This window comes from Hevea brasiliensis, unplaced genomic scaffold (genome assembly GCF_030052815.1).
Source record: "Hevea brasiliensis isolate MT/VB/25A 57/8 unplaced genomic scaffold, ASM3005281v1 Scaf303, whole genome shotgun sequence".
Classification (NCBI taxonomy): Eukaryota; Viridiplantae; Streptophyta; class Magnoliopsida; order Malpighiales; family Euphorbiaceae; genus Hevea; species Hevea brasiliensis.
In genome coordinates, this window is record NW_026614811.1 from 1 (window position 1) to 14,547 (window position 14,547).

The window sequence follows — 14,547 nt, forward strand, 5'->3', positions numbered from 1 at the left end:
CTAAGTCATTTATAACTTTTCTGTACTTTGAAAATAAATTAATTATCAGTATCTTTTCTGGGTATTAATTTCATTCTCTGGCTTTTTAAACTCATATTAGAGTCTTTGGAATTGTATCAATGTATTTTATATCATATCGGTGTATTTCATGTTATATCTGTATATTTGTGCCCAAGTAACCTATAACAAACTATAATGCTGGATACACGGGAGTATACAGGTTAGACAGCCATATGTCTACCCTGTATACATCTGTCAGGCACGAGGCCAGCTGTCAGGCACGAGACCTGCTGTCAGGCACGAGGCCTGCTGTCAGGCTTGTAAAGCCAGAAATAAGGTTAGGCACAATGGCTAATGGGTAGGCATATAGCCTGTAGAACAATCATATCAGACATATATTGTCAGTTCATGATTTGCTCTGTAAGCAGTACTGCTATCTGTGGTCCCTAATTGGTATACCAATCGATCCAACTATATACATATAAGCCTAGGCATACTTTGGGCAAATTAGTACTATTAAGCACTTATAGTTTTATTATTTCATGCTATGTACTATTAAGGGTTCATAACATATTTTTATTTCACTTCATGTACTACCTATGCTTTATACCATTTCCATATTATTATAATGGGAACAAAGATCTCAAGCACTTATTCGTATAACTTATGTATTTATCACTCTCATTATTTTATGCCATGTACTATACATATTTATAGTATTGTTATTTCATATATGATGGAAACATAGTTTCCAAGTATATTTTCCTATGACTTATGTGTTTAGCAAACCATTTAGGTAAATTTATATTTTATGTATCAACTAATTTCATGTCACCTTGTAGTGGAAAAGTAGGTCCCACATACCTATTTCATGTAATTTAGCATGTAGAGACTTATTAGGGATAAGTTCTTACTAAAAACAATTTAATTCAAGAACCTTTCTTTAGGTTCAGTTTCACTGTTTTGACTTTACATATCACGTTGAGCAATTACACATTATTACTTATTTTTTTTGAAATGTACATATCACTTTATAGTGGGAAAATAGGTCCCACATACCCTTTCATGTGGTTTAGTGTTTAATGGCTTGTTAGGGTTAAATTCCTACCATAAGATAATTTATCTCATGGACCTTTCTTTGGTTTCAGTTTTTGTGTCTTACTTTTACCTATCCATATGATCAGTTTGTAGCCACTGTTTGGCCACACTTCCTTCATGGAAGTTGTTCCTCTATGTCTTATCTTTATTTTCCCTTTTGAATCATGTCAATTTGATTTTTAGAACTCAAGTTATGGTCGGATAACCATAACTGACTCATTCCCAGATTCTGGTTCCTTAATTAGGCAGCTGTTAAACTTAAACTTTACCTAATTAATGGAATAGGTTGTAGTCACTTTTAGGCATGGTGATCTTCATAAAAATTGTTGCCCTATTTCTTATGATCATTGAAAAATTTGTATCACAGTTTTTCAAGTGTTTTGGAATTATTTATAGCTAATTAACTAACTTGGGTTCATGTACCCTGTGTCAACAGGTGCTCAGTTTAGGATAGTGACTACAGGTCACATTTTGAGATTCTTAAATTCATTAATTGAGGAAGTTTCCTAAAATAAAGTTGTAGCCCTATTTCTTAGGTTTCTGGAAAGGTATGGCTCATCTCAATTAGATTTTTCTAGTGGGAGTTATGACTAAAATACTGTTCTGGGGTCAAGTGAAGTTTGATCAGATTGCAGGTTTTGATGCAGTGATTTATTCTAACTGTTTAACCTAGTTCTCTTGTTTTCTGGATTTTGGTCAAAACACCAATTTTGTAGGTCTGTGTCTTGTGGACATTTTGCCACTAGTTTCATCAAATTTGAGTTCTTGTAGACCAAGTTATGGTCATTTTGCCAAAACTGGTCTGGTGAGGTTAGGTCCAGCAGTTTCTGGGTAACCTAATTCTGGATAGTTTTGTGACCCAAAGTGGGCCCGCAATTTGGTTTGGTTTTTGGCATTTTTGGGTTCAATGGTCTTCATGAAAATTGTAGCCCTATATCTAAGCTTTCCAATGGTATCAAATTCAGATCATTTAGACCAGTGTATAGGGAGTTATGACCAATTAGTCATTTTCTTGGTTTGGTGCAGGGTAATCCGAATTTGAGCAGTATTTAGGTCTAGTTTTGTATAGAATTTGGGCATAGTTTCTTCATGGAAAATGGGCTATTTTGGGCCTAGTTTCACCTTCAATTAGCCTCATGACAATTGGAGTCATATATTTTCAGTTATAGTTCAAAACTCATGCTGGACTCATTGAGTCCCAAAACCAGCAGAAAATAAGCACTTCCAATTTCAATTTCCTCCATCTTCCTTACTTCAATTGGGATGCATAGCACTTCTATGAGCAACAATCTCAACTCAATCAAGTTAATTTCAAGCATTTACATAAAGTCTCCATATCATATACATAAACCCTAATTCCAATCACCCAATTTACACAAACTCAACTCTTTTACACTTCTTATCATATCAACTATTTAAACATCCTTATGGAACCATTTTTCATCATTTAAAAATAGCAAACCTCACAAGATTCATGGCTGCCAAAATTAGGGTTCTTCAATTCCTTTTTATTTGTTTTCATTTTCATGGAATACTCACTCATCTCATCATTCTTACAAGATTTAAAGAAGAGATGGAGTGGTATTTTTGCACTTACCTTGTGACCCAACTTGTAAACTTCAATTTCTCTTCTTCAAATGAATATCTAAAGCTTCCTTATGGAGTGGGGAGAATTATTTATGAAGAGAGCTATGGGTTTTGATGGGTAAATGCAGAGGAAATCAAGTTTTAAGCTTGATAACAATTGTGGGGAGGGAGAGACCAAGGGAGATGGTAAGGAGAGAGAGAGAAGAGAAAGAAGAAGATGGTTGGTGGGGTTTTGTCTCTTGTGGGTATTTATATATATACATTTATGTGTACTTCAATTTTTTTTTTTTAAATTTCATAAGCCTTTTTCTTTTCTTTTCTTTTCTTTTCTTTTCTTTTCTCATTTTCCAATTCATCTCATGAATTTTTAATTTATGTTATTTATTTTATTCTCTCAATTTTTAATTTGACATTTAGGTCAAAATTCACCTTTGGAAGGTGAAATGACCAAAATATCGTTCGGGGTGCATATCGGGTTATTTTTATTATTTTTATATGAATTAACAAATTCTCTAAATTTTATTTTATTTTCTCTAACTTTTCTTTAACATCTTTAATGTCATTTTTACCTAAATAAACCTTAAAATTGGGTCCCAAAATTATTTTCTATATTTATTAAATTTTTCTTTATATTTATTTCATTAATTTAGGTCTCTTCACTATAGTTTAAGTATAGTTTTAGACATTCTGACTGTCTGAACAGACATTAGTTACTGTAATAGTAGAATGTATGGACTACCTACGGTGAGGGCATTACAATACATTTTATATCTTTGATCTATAAGGTTTAAGCAAAAAAAATGTATGTGTTTTAATTTTATGTTACTGTAATTCTATGTTACAAAAAAAGATACACGCATGAATATTACGAAGATTGAAGGTGAAAACCATCCTAAACCCTATAAAACCATCACTCAGTAGCTTTATTCTTCAAAGCAGCAGCAGCAGCATCTACTTCAACTTTCTTATTATCTTTATCAAAATTCAAGCTAATAGGATCAATAACGACTTCGTGTCCAAATTCAGTGCTCTTCATAATTCCCATAACTACGCTATTGATTTGTGGAGGTGTTTTTCCAGAGCTAGGTTTTGAGCGTTTTCGTGCTGTAGCTTTGCTCTTAAATCTGATAACTATACCATCGATTTGTGTAGTTTTTCCAGAGCTGGGTTTTGAGCTTTCTCTTGCATCGCATTTTCTGATTCAAAAGAAAGAAAGAAATATGAAGTTAACACACTAAAGAGTGTAAAGAAACAAATTGTAAGAAAATAATGCATCCATCTTTCCTGTAACGAAAGATTAATCGCTAGCAAGATCGAAAAAGATTAATCGCTAGCAAGATCGAACTTACATGATCAGAGGTTTAATCTGGCAGGGGTTGGAGGTAGGAAATTTTGAGATGGTCATGGGCATGAAGCTGCTGTTGTTGGAGCCCAAAAACGCCATGAGGAAATTTTCGAGCTCTTACATGCAAATGGCTTCCAAAAACCAACATTTATATGCATAACTACTTCGCTAGAAGTCAAGTTCAATGACTAAGTCAATCATATGAACAGCCATCTTGATCAAAGTCAACCTCCTGCATGCACTCTATTTTCTTATTTTCCCATTCTCGCATGGTTTTTACTTGTATTTTACTTTTTTTTTTAATACTCTGAAGGTTGACGTTTGTTTAATATTGAAAAACAGTGTGTTTGAGTGGATACATTTGCTATTTGACTAGGGGGGAAAACTTATCTGTCAAAGATCAAGATATAAAAGTTCCTACTATATATTGGCTTCGCTTTTAAATAAATTATTTTTTAGAAAAAAATTCAAATGAATTATCTTATAATTATTTTTTATTTTTTTTGAAAATAAAATTTTTTTAAGCTATAAATAATTGAATTTGTTCAATTTAAATATAAGAATGGATAAAAAAAATTAATTAAATTAAATTTTTATAAAATTTTAAATTTCAAATAAAGGATTATGTTTTCCATATCTACTATTGATCGAAATTCTGTGTATGAATTTCTCTTAACGGCTCACAAGTTTGGTAGAGGAAGAAGAAGAAGAAGAAGAAGAAAAGGAGGCATTAGAGGAAGATTGTCACCCACAGGATAGAGAATTTTCTTTGAAGTGGCTTAAGGTTGGGCATATGGAGCATGGTCTGCTGTGGCAAGAAACTGCTACCCGCTAGAGCCATGAGGAGGAAAGAGTGAAATTTCTCTCTTGTTTTCTCAGTAAGCTCTGAGTTTAGTTTACAATGTGATTAGTAATGAATTCAGAGGACATATTTATAGGCACATTCTGAAGCTTCAGTAGAAAATTTCAATCAATCATGCCACTATTTTAATTAATTAAGTCATCCTCGGTTTGCTCTCATTTATCCTTTTCATGTAGTTGAATTTCAAAGCTGAATCACGTGGGGTTTTTTTATTTATTTATTTGATTAGTGATATAAAAACAAATAATATTCTTTGATTCTGATAGGCTGTCCTAATCAAAGCAATGATAAATTAACTATTTGTTAAATGTTTAATTACAAGTTGTTGAACTAAAATAGGAGGATTTATTGATAGGATTTGTTGTCTAACCATTTAACTACATATGATTATGAATGTTTAAATGTATTCTTTTGAATGCTGACAGAAATGTTCTCGACCACTGAGAACCATGTGAAATGAAATATATGTACTTCAGATGTCTAAATAATCTTAGACCATAATCATGATCAACTTCACACCTTATGCATTATAAAGAAGTGTGTGATAAATTAGTAGAGAAATGAGTGAGAAGAGAAAGGGAGAAAGGAAAAATCGAAAGTGACCTAGAAGAAAGTAGTGTCACATGATTTATAAATTTTGAATATTGAAGTGAATCTGATATCTACAAAACTGAATGAAAAAAAAAATTTATAACCAACACCAACTAATTAATTTGATACTAAGATTAATTGTTGTTGTAAATTAATAAAATCTAACTCAATGGTATGATTAACCCAAATAGCAAATAAACAAAATTAAAGTCTAACTCAATAATATGAGTCATTTATAAGATGCATCTGCATTATTAATTGATTATATCATGAGAGATTAGAGATTAACTTTACAAGGAATGCATAGACAATATATTTTTTTTTTCTGGATGGACAATTTATGAATTGTAGCACAAAAATACACATTATCACCATATTGAAGTGAGTCACCATATTAAATTATAAAAACATGAAGAGAGAATGGTTATTACAAATGCAAAAGAGAGAACCTCACAATTGCTATCTATTCTTATTACCCCAAGAATATCTCCTCCTCTCTTCTTAACTATCTGGGTAAGGGCAATAAAGGAAAAGAGTGGTTTGTGTGAGGATGTGGCAGAGGGAAAGCGGCCATAGGAGGTGGGTAGCTGGGGAAAGAGAATTGAGAGAGAGATAATTTTACTTATTAATTGGTAAAGTATTTTTTTAATTTAATAAAATGTTTCAATTTAGTTTAACTTATCAAAATTAAAATAATTAGATTAAATTATAATTTAGGGAAAAGGTTTAGAATTTTTTTTTAATTAGACTTAAATTTATTTGTGAATTTCATATAAAATGCAATTTTCATCTAATGGATCGAGTTCTATTGATTCAAACACAGTGTTAAAATCTCACACCGAAAAGCTATAAAATAATGAAAGAGAATATAACTAAAGGAGAGCCAACCTAATTGGTTTAAACCATTTTAATTGAGATAACCCTAAACTTAACAATTAAATCTTGCTAACTCAACACTCTTTAGATCATAGAATTTTACATAATATCAAAGTAGGCTAAAATTCAAGATTTGAAAAAGCTTGGCAAAAAAGCAATCCAAATAGAACCATGCGCTAGCAAAAATATTAAATCCATAGTAGCAAGCCAAAAAAAAATATCAAAATTTAAATGGACCATCGCATGCTATTTACCCTTTAAAAGATAGTGTTGGAATCTCACACTTCAAAGCTAGCCACTACTCCAATTCTAAGGAAAGATAAAAGGAAAATAAAAAAGGAAAATAATAAGAATGAATTTCAAATGCATTAGTTTGTGATTTAAGTGATTAATGACGGATAAATATGAATGAATTTTAAAAGATAATAAATTTAAATTTAATTGAAATTTAATATTTATTTATTTAACATATAAATTTAAATTCATAATCACTTTAAATTTATGTCTATATAAATGGATACTTACAAAAATTGCACATTCTTCCAAGAACCAAATGGAAAATAAACAAAATTAAACCACTAGCTTCTTTGTACTTAAAGAGGATGAGAAGAAATGGTCAGGCATTGAGCCATGTAGCATTTATAGTAGTGGAAATGAAGCTGGTTTTGGCACTAAAAGACATTTTATGTGAAAAGCCAAATTGGTCAAGTCACCCATTGTTTACTTTCTCATATCCTTCCACTGAATCTGAATGTGTCAGCATTTGCCTTCTATATATATGCGTGTAGTCATATTCCAATAATAATTTTATATCTTCCCAGAAATAGATGGATAAACTTATCTCAGCTTTCAAAAAAGATTAATTTATATATTATATGTTTATGAAAATGTCCTTGATTAGGTATTTAAATAAATTTTAAATAACACATTTTTAAAAATATTCTAAAAAAACATATTAAATTAATCATAATATTAAAATCAAACAAAATAATTAATATACAATTAAATTAAATTAAATTTTTAAAATTAAAATAAAATGAAATTAATATTTCATTTTACTTATAAATGTAAATTTTAAATTAAGTAATAATTTTAAAAAATTATAATTTATGTAATTTAAAATTATTTTTTATTTTATTTATTTTACTATTTTCTATGAATTTGATACTAATATATTTATACAACTCTATTGCTTAAAAAAAAAAACTTAGCTTTGTTACACCGATTTATAAGAAAAATCATTTTTGAGAAATTCTTATCTAGATAGTTTATCGTTAATTCAAGATATAAATATAAAATTTATATATTTAATAAGTATATTCAATCATACATTCTATACCAGGTTTAAGAAAAGAAAAATACCCGCATGAATATTTAAAGAAGATTGATGGTGAAAAACCATCCTTCCTAAATCCTACAAAAGCATCAATCAGTAGCTTTAGTCTTCAAAGCAGCAGCAGCAGCAGAATCTACTTCACCTTTCTTATTATCTTTAGCAAAATTCAAGCTAATAGGATCAATAACCACTTCGCGTCCAAATTCAGTGTTCTTCATAATTCCCATAACTACGCTATTGATTTGTGGAGGTGTTTTTCCAGAGCTGGGTTTTGAGCGTTTTGTTGCATTGCATTTTCTGATTCAAAAGAAGCAAGAGAAATATGAGTTTTAATTTCTCTAACATGTAAAATAAACTAAAGAAAGTAATCAAAAAATTTGGAAGTTATTGCAAACATCTTTCCTATAACAAAATATTAATAGCAAGTAATCAATAGCAAGATCGAACTTACATGACCAGAGGTTTTCTCTGGTACGTAGGGCTTGGAGGTAGGGAAATGTGAGATGGTCATGGGTACAGTGAAGCTGCTGTTAGAACCCACAAAAGCCATGAGAAATTTTGAGGAAATTTTCGAGCTCTTTCAGGCAAATTATGAATCCTCTTGGCTTCCAAAAACCAATACTTATATGCATATATAACTGCTTCACACTGGAAGTCAAGTTCAATGACTAAGTCAATAATATGAACAGCCATCTTCATCCAAAAAAAAAAAAAAAAACTTTGACCAAAAAAATCTTGATCAAAGCAACCTCTCGCACGTATTCTATTTTCTTATTTCCCCATTAAATTCAGTTGAATGTTAATGTTTTTGGCTTCTCACATGGTTTTTACTTGTATTTACCTTTTTTTTTTTAATACTATGAAGGTTGACATTTGTTTAATATTGAAAAACATTGTGTTAGAATGGATATATTTGCTATTTGACCAACAATAAAAACTTATCAAACCAGGACATAAATATATGAATTTTATATATTTTACATGTCTTGTGCATATAAAAATTTCTTCTAATGACCTATAGGTTGAGTGGGTAAACATCATACAAGTTCACTTAACTTTATAAATATTTTTACAAAATTATTAAATTTTAATTTTTTTCATAAAACTCACTGATCTTCAACCCTTCTCGCCATCAAACCCTTCTCCTTTCTCTATTTTTTATTCACTAGTAACTACTAGTTAGGTAATTTTATTGTAAAATAGTTGACAGCTGAATAAGCTAATCTAAAATTTAATTTTCAGTTACAATGATTTTTATGAAATCAAATTAAACTTTAATAAATTTTATAAAAGAAATTAAAGTTTAATGATTTTTATAGAAGTACTCATAAAATTAAGTGTCCACGTGTGATAATTACCCCAGGTTCAGTTTGCTTGGCAATGCCATATTGAATGAAAATTCATGTATAGAACGGTACATCATTGGATTTTTCTTACCCAAACTTGATTTATTATGAACCAAAGACACATGAAATATGATAAAACTCACCTATTAAATACATAGGTCCCGTATAATTGTATCATAAATCTATGATAGGTTGAGTTATGGCAAATATTTATCGAACTTAAAATATAGTATATATGATAGGATCCACATATTATATTCATAATAAAATAGGTTTATATAAGGTTTTTTTTTTCATTATTGAATAGCAAATTGGTAAAAATGGAGACTTCTTTATGGTTTGATTTCATTGAAAAATAATAATTTTAATATATTAATATAAAAATATACTTTAAAATCATATAAAAATGAAATTTTATATCCACATCTGTCAATAAATTCGAATACATTTCTAAAAATAAATGTAAAAGAAATATACAGATTATACGAAAATCAACACCTAACATTTTATATACTATAAAATACTTCATATTATTTAAAGTAAAACCAAGCATGCTTAAAAAAAAAATAAAGCTATAAAATATACTATAAAATAATAAAACCAAGCAAAACAAGCTAATTCTTAATAATGGCTTTATAAGAGCGTGCCACCTGATTTATTAAAAATCTTCAAAATTTATCATGTGACAGAATATTCTTTTTATATTTATTTTTATATTTTTTTTATAAAATATTAACATGATGTCCTAAAATATGTCTAAGAGGAGGGTGAATTGGACTTTAAAAACAAATTTTCGATTCTTACTCAAAACCTTTGAAAAATTGCAGCTTGGTTCTACCTAATTTTCTACTGTGAAATATGTGCAATACTGCTCAATTGATAAGTTGAAACAAGATTGGCTCATAAGCATTCAATATACTGATCTAACAAGATATATTAGCATTCAGTAAGAATTTCAGTAATCTAAATAAAATCACAATACAGCAAACAGAGCAGTAAATATATTATATTAGTTGACAACCGATATAACAATAAGCAAATTATATAAGATATCAGCAGATTCAATAGTATATCAATTTTCTCAGTTTGCAGCAGAGTTAACAATAAACAGTATCAATTTTCATCTCAGCAAAAAACACTTCAATCAGAAAATTAAAATGCATAAATATAAAGAGTAAGGGTTGAGAAAATTGAACACTGAATTTTTATAGTGGTTCGGCCCAACTAGCCTACGTCCACTCTCTCAAAGATCCCACTTTGAATTTTCACTCCACTAATCTTCTCTTTTAAAGGCAAGAGACAAAAGCCCTTTACAAATCTTCCCATCAAAGCTTTTACAAGCAGCTTCACACTTCTACCAAGTGTTATCCCAAACACTTTTCACAATCAAGCTTCAATAGGTGCTTGAATGACCTCTCATAAATGATAAGAAAGTGTTTAAAACTCAATCTCACTCAATATAACAGAATCTATAAAGAAGAGATGAGTAGGTAAGCCAATGATGAGCAATAAAAATAATTTGAGCACTTTGAATGAAAGCTTTAATGATCTTAAAAGGTTAGGAACAGTAGAGAGACTTTCATTAAGTGCAAAATGGCCAAGGATAGGTGTATTTATAGCTTTGGAACATTTTTGACCGTTTGAGAACTCATTTGAACGTTACAATTTCAAATTTCAAGAAAATAGCCGTTATTTTATCTTTTTCTGCAATGTTGTGCGGAGTTGAGACAATTAGCATATCAGAAAAAGTAGCAAACCAGTTAGCATACCAAAACAATTAGCAAACCAATTAGCATACCAGAAAAACTTTACACCAAATCATAATCAAATGCCTTTAGGTCATTGATGATATTTAAAAGAAAATAATTGAGGAATTAAAAATAAGTATCATTGACTTCTACTCCTCAATTCTTTTCACAAGTGATCCTAAAAGTTAAAACTAACTTCTATACTACATGTACCTTCATATTTGATCTTCAATGCAGCTTTGGAAGGTAACATTTTCTTTCTTCTTTGTCTTTGATTCATCTTGTGTTATTCTTAAAATGTCAACCTTTCTTTAAAACACAAGTTCATCATCAACTCCATGAATCTTTTTTTTTATCCTTTAAGAAGCACAACACTTAAAACAAGGTTAGTTTGATTCTAATTGAGTTTTGTTATCATCAAAATCTATGCTCCTTTGAGCTCATGGGGCCAATATAATATTTTAATTATTAAAATCTTATTTAATATAAAAAATAATTATTATTTAATATTCTTTTTATTACATATTTTAAAATTTTTAAATTTGTAAACTTATAATTTCAGACATCGTAAAACTTTATTTATATATTATATTGTATACATCTCTAAAAAATCAATCATTTTTAATTTCATTTTTTTGTTGAGTTAGAAAAAAGATGAATTTTCAAAACAAAAAGAAAAAATTGAATTATTATTATTATTATTATTATTATTATTATTATTATTATTATTATTATTATTCAATAAAAATTAGTTATAAAATTTAAAATTTTATTTTTAAAAAAATTTATCATAATTAAAATCTATAAATTTTAATAATGATACTTTAAAAATCATTATGTGACATGTTTTTTTTTTATTTTATTTATGGTTTTATTTGTTTACAACTGTGTCAACTAATTTAAAATATAAAAAATATAATTTATTAATCAAATTATTTATTTGTCAACACTTAAAATAAAATTATATATAATTAAGTAAAATTAATTAAAAATTTTACCATTAACAAAATTTAATAATATGTTTATAAAAATATAAAATATAAAAAATATATATTAAATTATGTTATTAAAATAAAATACATAATCCATACAATGTGCTGATTTTTATTTAATTCCAGTAGCGGGTGATCATAGTGATTTTGGAGAGCTTTTACTATTGAATTTAAAATTTTTAATTACTAAAATTAATGAAAACTGAATATAATTTACTCCCACAATCAAAAAAAAGATATTCTAAAAATTATATATAAAGTTTTCAATTATTTGATAGTGTCTTATTTACTAGACTATTGCATTGTTTTGTAAATCATATGTGTTTCAAGTCAACCATATAAATAAATATTTCACGTAATTAATATAATAATTTTACAAAATTACTTTAATAGTTTTAGTTTTAAAAGGTTGTTTTGTCATCTCTCTCTTTTTACCCTAATTTCTCTTTTTAGTTTTAAAAACGAGATGGAAGACCAAAAGAAAAGTAAATCCTAAAGACATTATTTCTCAGAAAATTCTTGCCAAAAAAACAATCCCAGAGTGAAGAAATATTATCTTTCTATGTTTCAACGTTGATAAACTTATTTGATTCGCACACTGAAATCAGTGTTAAAATCGAAATCAAACGGAATAGAAAAAATGATATATTTTTATTTATATTTAATTTACTATGAAAAGTATTGATTAGCGTAGTAAAATCAGAATTAAATATATTTTACACATAAAAATAAATTTAATATTACTATTTTATATTTTTATGTTTTTACTTTTTTAATTATTAAATGGGAATAAAAAATAATAATTTTTAATTTTAATTAATTATAATTATATTTATAATTTTTCAATTTTATTTAATTATAAGTAAAAATAAAAATAATATATTTTTATATTCAAAATTTTTTATTTTAATTAATTATATGAAAATATAAAATTTATATTTTTACTTTTTTATTGTAATTAATTATAATTAATTATGATTATAATTTTTAATTTTAATTATTTATATGAAAATATAAAAATAATAGTTTATATTTTAATATTATTATAATTTTTATTTTTATTTTTATTAATTGCTTTAATTATTATATTATAACTAATATAACTAATATAATTATAATTATAATTTTTAATTATTTATTTAGAATATAAAAATATTTTAATTACTATAATATTTTAATTATTATTGTAATTATAATTATTTAAATTATTATAATTATAATTATAATTTTTAATTAATAATATGAAAATATAAAAATTAAAACATTCTAATAAGTACACGAATAAGATTAAGTATTTAGTCTCTAATAAGATAATCATTTCCATTCTTATATTTTGATTCTCATATTGAAAAGGAGAACGGTGATTCTCTTAATTATGAAACTCTAATTTGTAAAATGGAAAATCAAAAAAAAAAGTTTCTAAATAACCACGAAAAAATTCATTCCTATTCTTAGGTTATTTTTTTATGAACAAAACGGGCCCTTAAAAATGTCCTGTCTAGCGAGTGTCCCCAAATCCGAAGGAGAATCACATCAACCATCCTGAAAAGGTTACCAACTGGTAGTGGTATCCAACTCATACCCCTCAGAACCGCTCTTAAAGAGACGACTACTATTTTACTAAAAGATTGATGGTCACTTATTAACTCAGAGATAGGCACATTTAATAGCTGAATAACTATGGTACTAGACCCAAAACAAATACTATCATTATTGACACCATAACCGCTATTACAGAAATGGCAGAACGCTTGTGACTAGGGACAAACTTTGAACACACGCCGTTCAAGCCGTAAGCTACCATTGAGCTAGTAACCCAATCTAACATTTGGTACTCTCTCATTGACTTAATTGTCAATAAATAAAACCACCTTTCCTTCAAGATAAAAAAAAAAATTCAAACTCACTTTTCTATATGCTATTCTCTTTATTGCTAACTTAGTATCATAATTCTCACTTAGTCATTTGAGTGCCAACAGGGAAACACACCCCTTTGGCTTTCTGGCCTTTCCTTATCTTGTAAATAGTATCAACAGACCCGGAGATCAACCAGATCCACTCCAAAATACTCGAAAGCTTTATCAATACATGACTATATAATTAAGATATTTATATTTTTTTTAAAAAAAATATAAATAAAGAATAAATGTAATTAAAAAATAAATATTAATTAAAAGTAATTTTCGATTCCATTTAAAAGCTTTATCAATATTTGGTGGATAAATATCTCAAATTCAAGATCTTTCATTTCCCTTATATAAGTAAAAAAAAAAATTCTAATGAAAAAATTATTTAATTTATTAACTAATGAAAAGTACTTTTTTGCAAGTGTTATTTTCTTGGTAAGTAGGATACGTAATGCATATATAATTAAACCATAAAGTAAAATTATTGACAACCTTAAAATTTTATCTCAAATCTTGATAATTTTAAAAATTGATCAATAAAAATACATGTTTAAAATTATATTCTAAGTTACCCATAATTATATAAATATTTTTAAACACTAAAGCCATAATTTACTCAAATCTTTTTTTTTTTTAAGAAAAATATGATATATAACTCATTAACATGTTTTTTATTGATAAAAAATCTTGTAATGGAAACTTAAATTCCATACATACCTAAAACATATAATAAAAACATAAATTATAATTTAATCCATAAAATTTGATGAAGAAAATACTACTAATCTTGTATTTTCCAAAAAAAAAAAATTAATATCATAGATTTGATAAAATTTATAATTTAGTCTCTATCTAATTT

At 27.3% G+C, this 14,547-nt stretch overlaps 1 protein-coding gene across 1 annotated transcript; it reads right to left on the minus strand.

Annotated features, from left to right (window-relative positions):
* Positions 1–3,484: 3,484 nt before the first annotated feature.
* Positions 3,485–4,159, minus strand: LOC131176994 (uncharacterized). Its single transcript, XM_058142005.1, has 2 exons — positions 4,035–4,159; positions 3,485–3,881 (listed from the first exon to the last, which is right to left on the minus strand). The coding sequence occupies exons 1-2, from the start codon at positions 4,127–4,129 to the stop codon at positions 3,596–3,598; spliced, it is 381 nt and encodes a 126-aa protein (XP_057997988.1). The 5' UTR covers positions 4,130–4,159; the 3' UTR covers positions 3,485–3,595.
* Positions 4,160–14,547: the final 10,388 nt, after the last annotated feature.

Bases quoted from the DNA above. Each gene is read 5' to 3' on its own strand.
- LOC131176994 (XM_058142005.1), bottom strand. From the start codon at position 4,129: ATGGCGTTTTTGGGCTCCAACAACAGCAGCTTCATGCCCATGACCATC. The intron at 3,882-4,034 runs GTAAGTTCGATC...CTTTTGAATCAG, and splicing joins CAGATTAAACCTCTGATCAT to AAAATGCGATGCAAGAGAAA.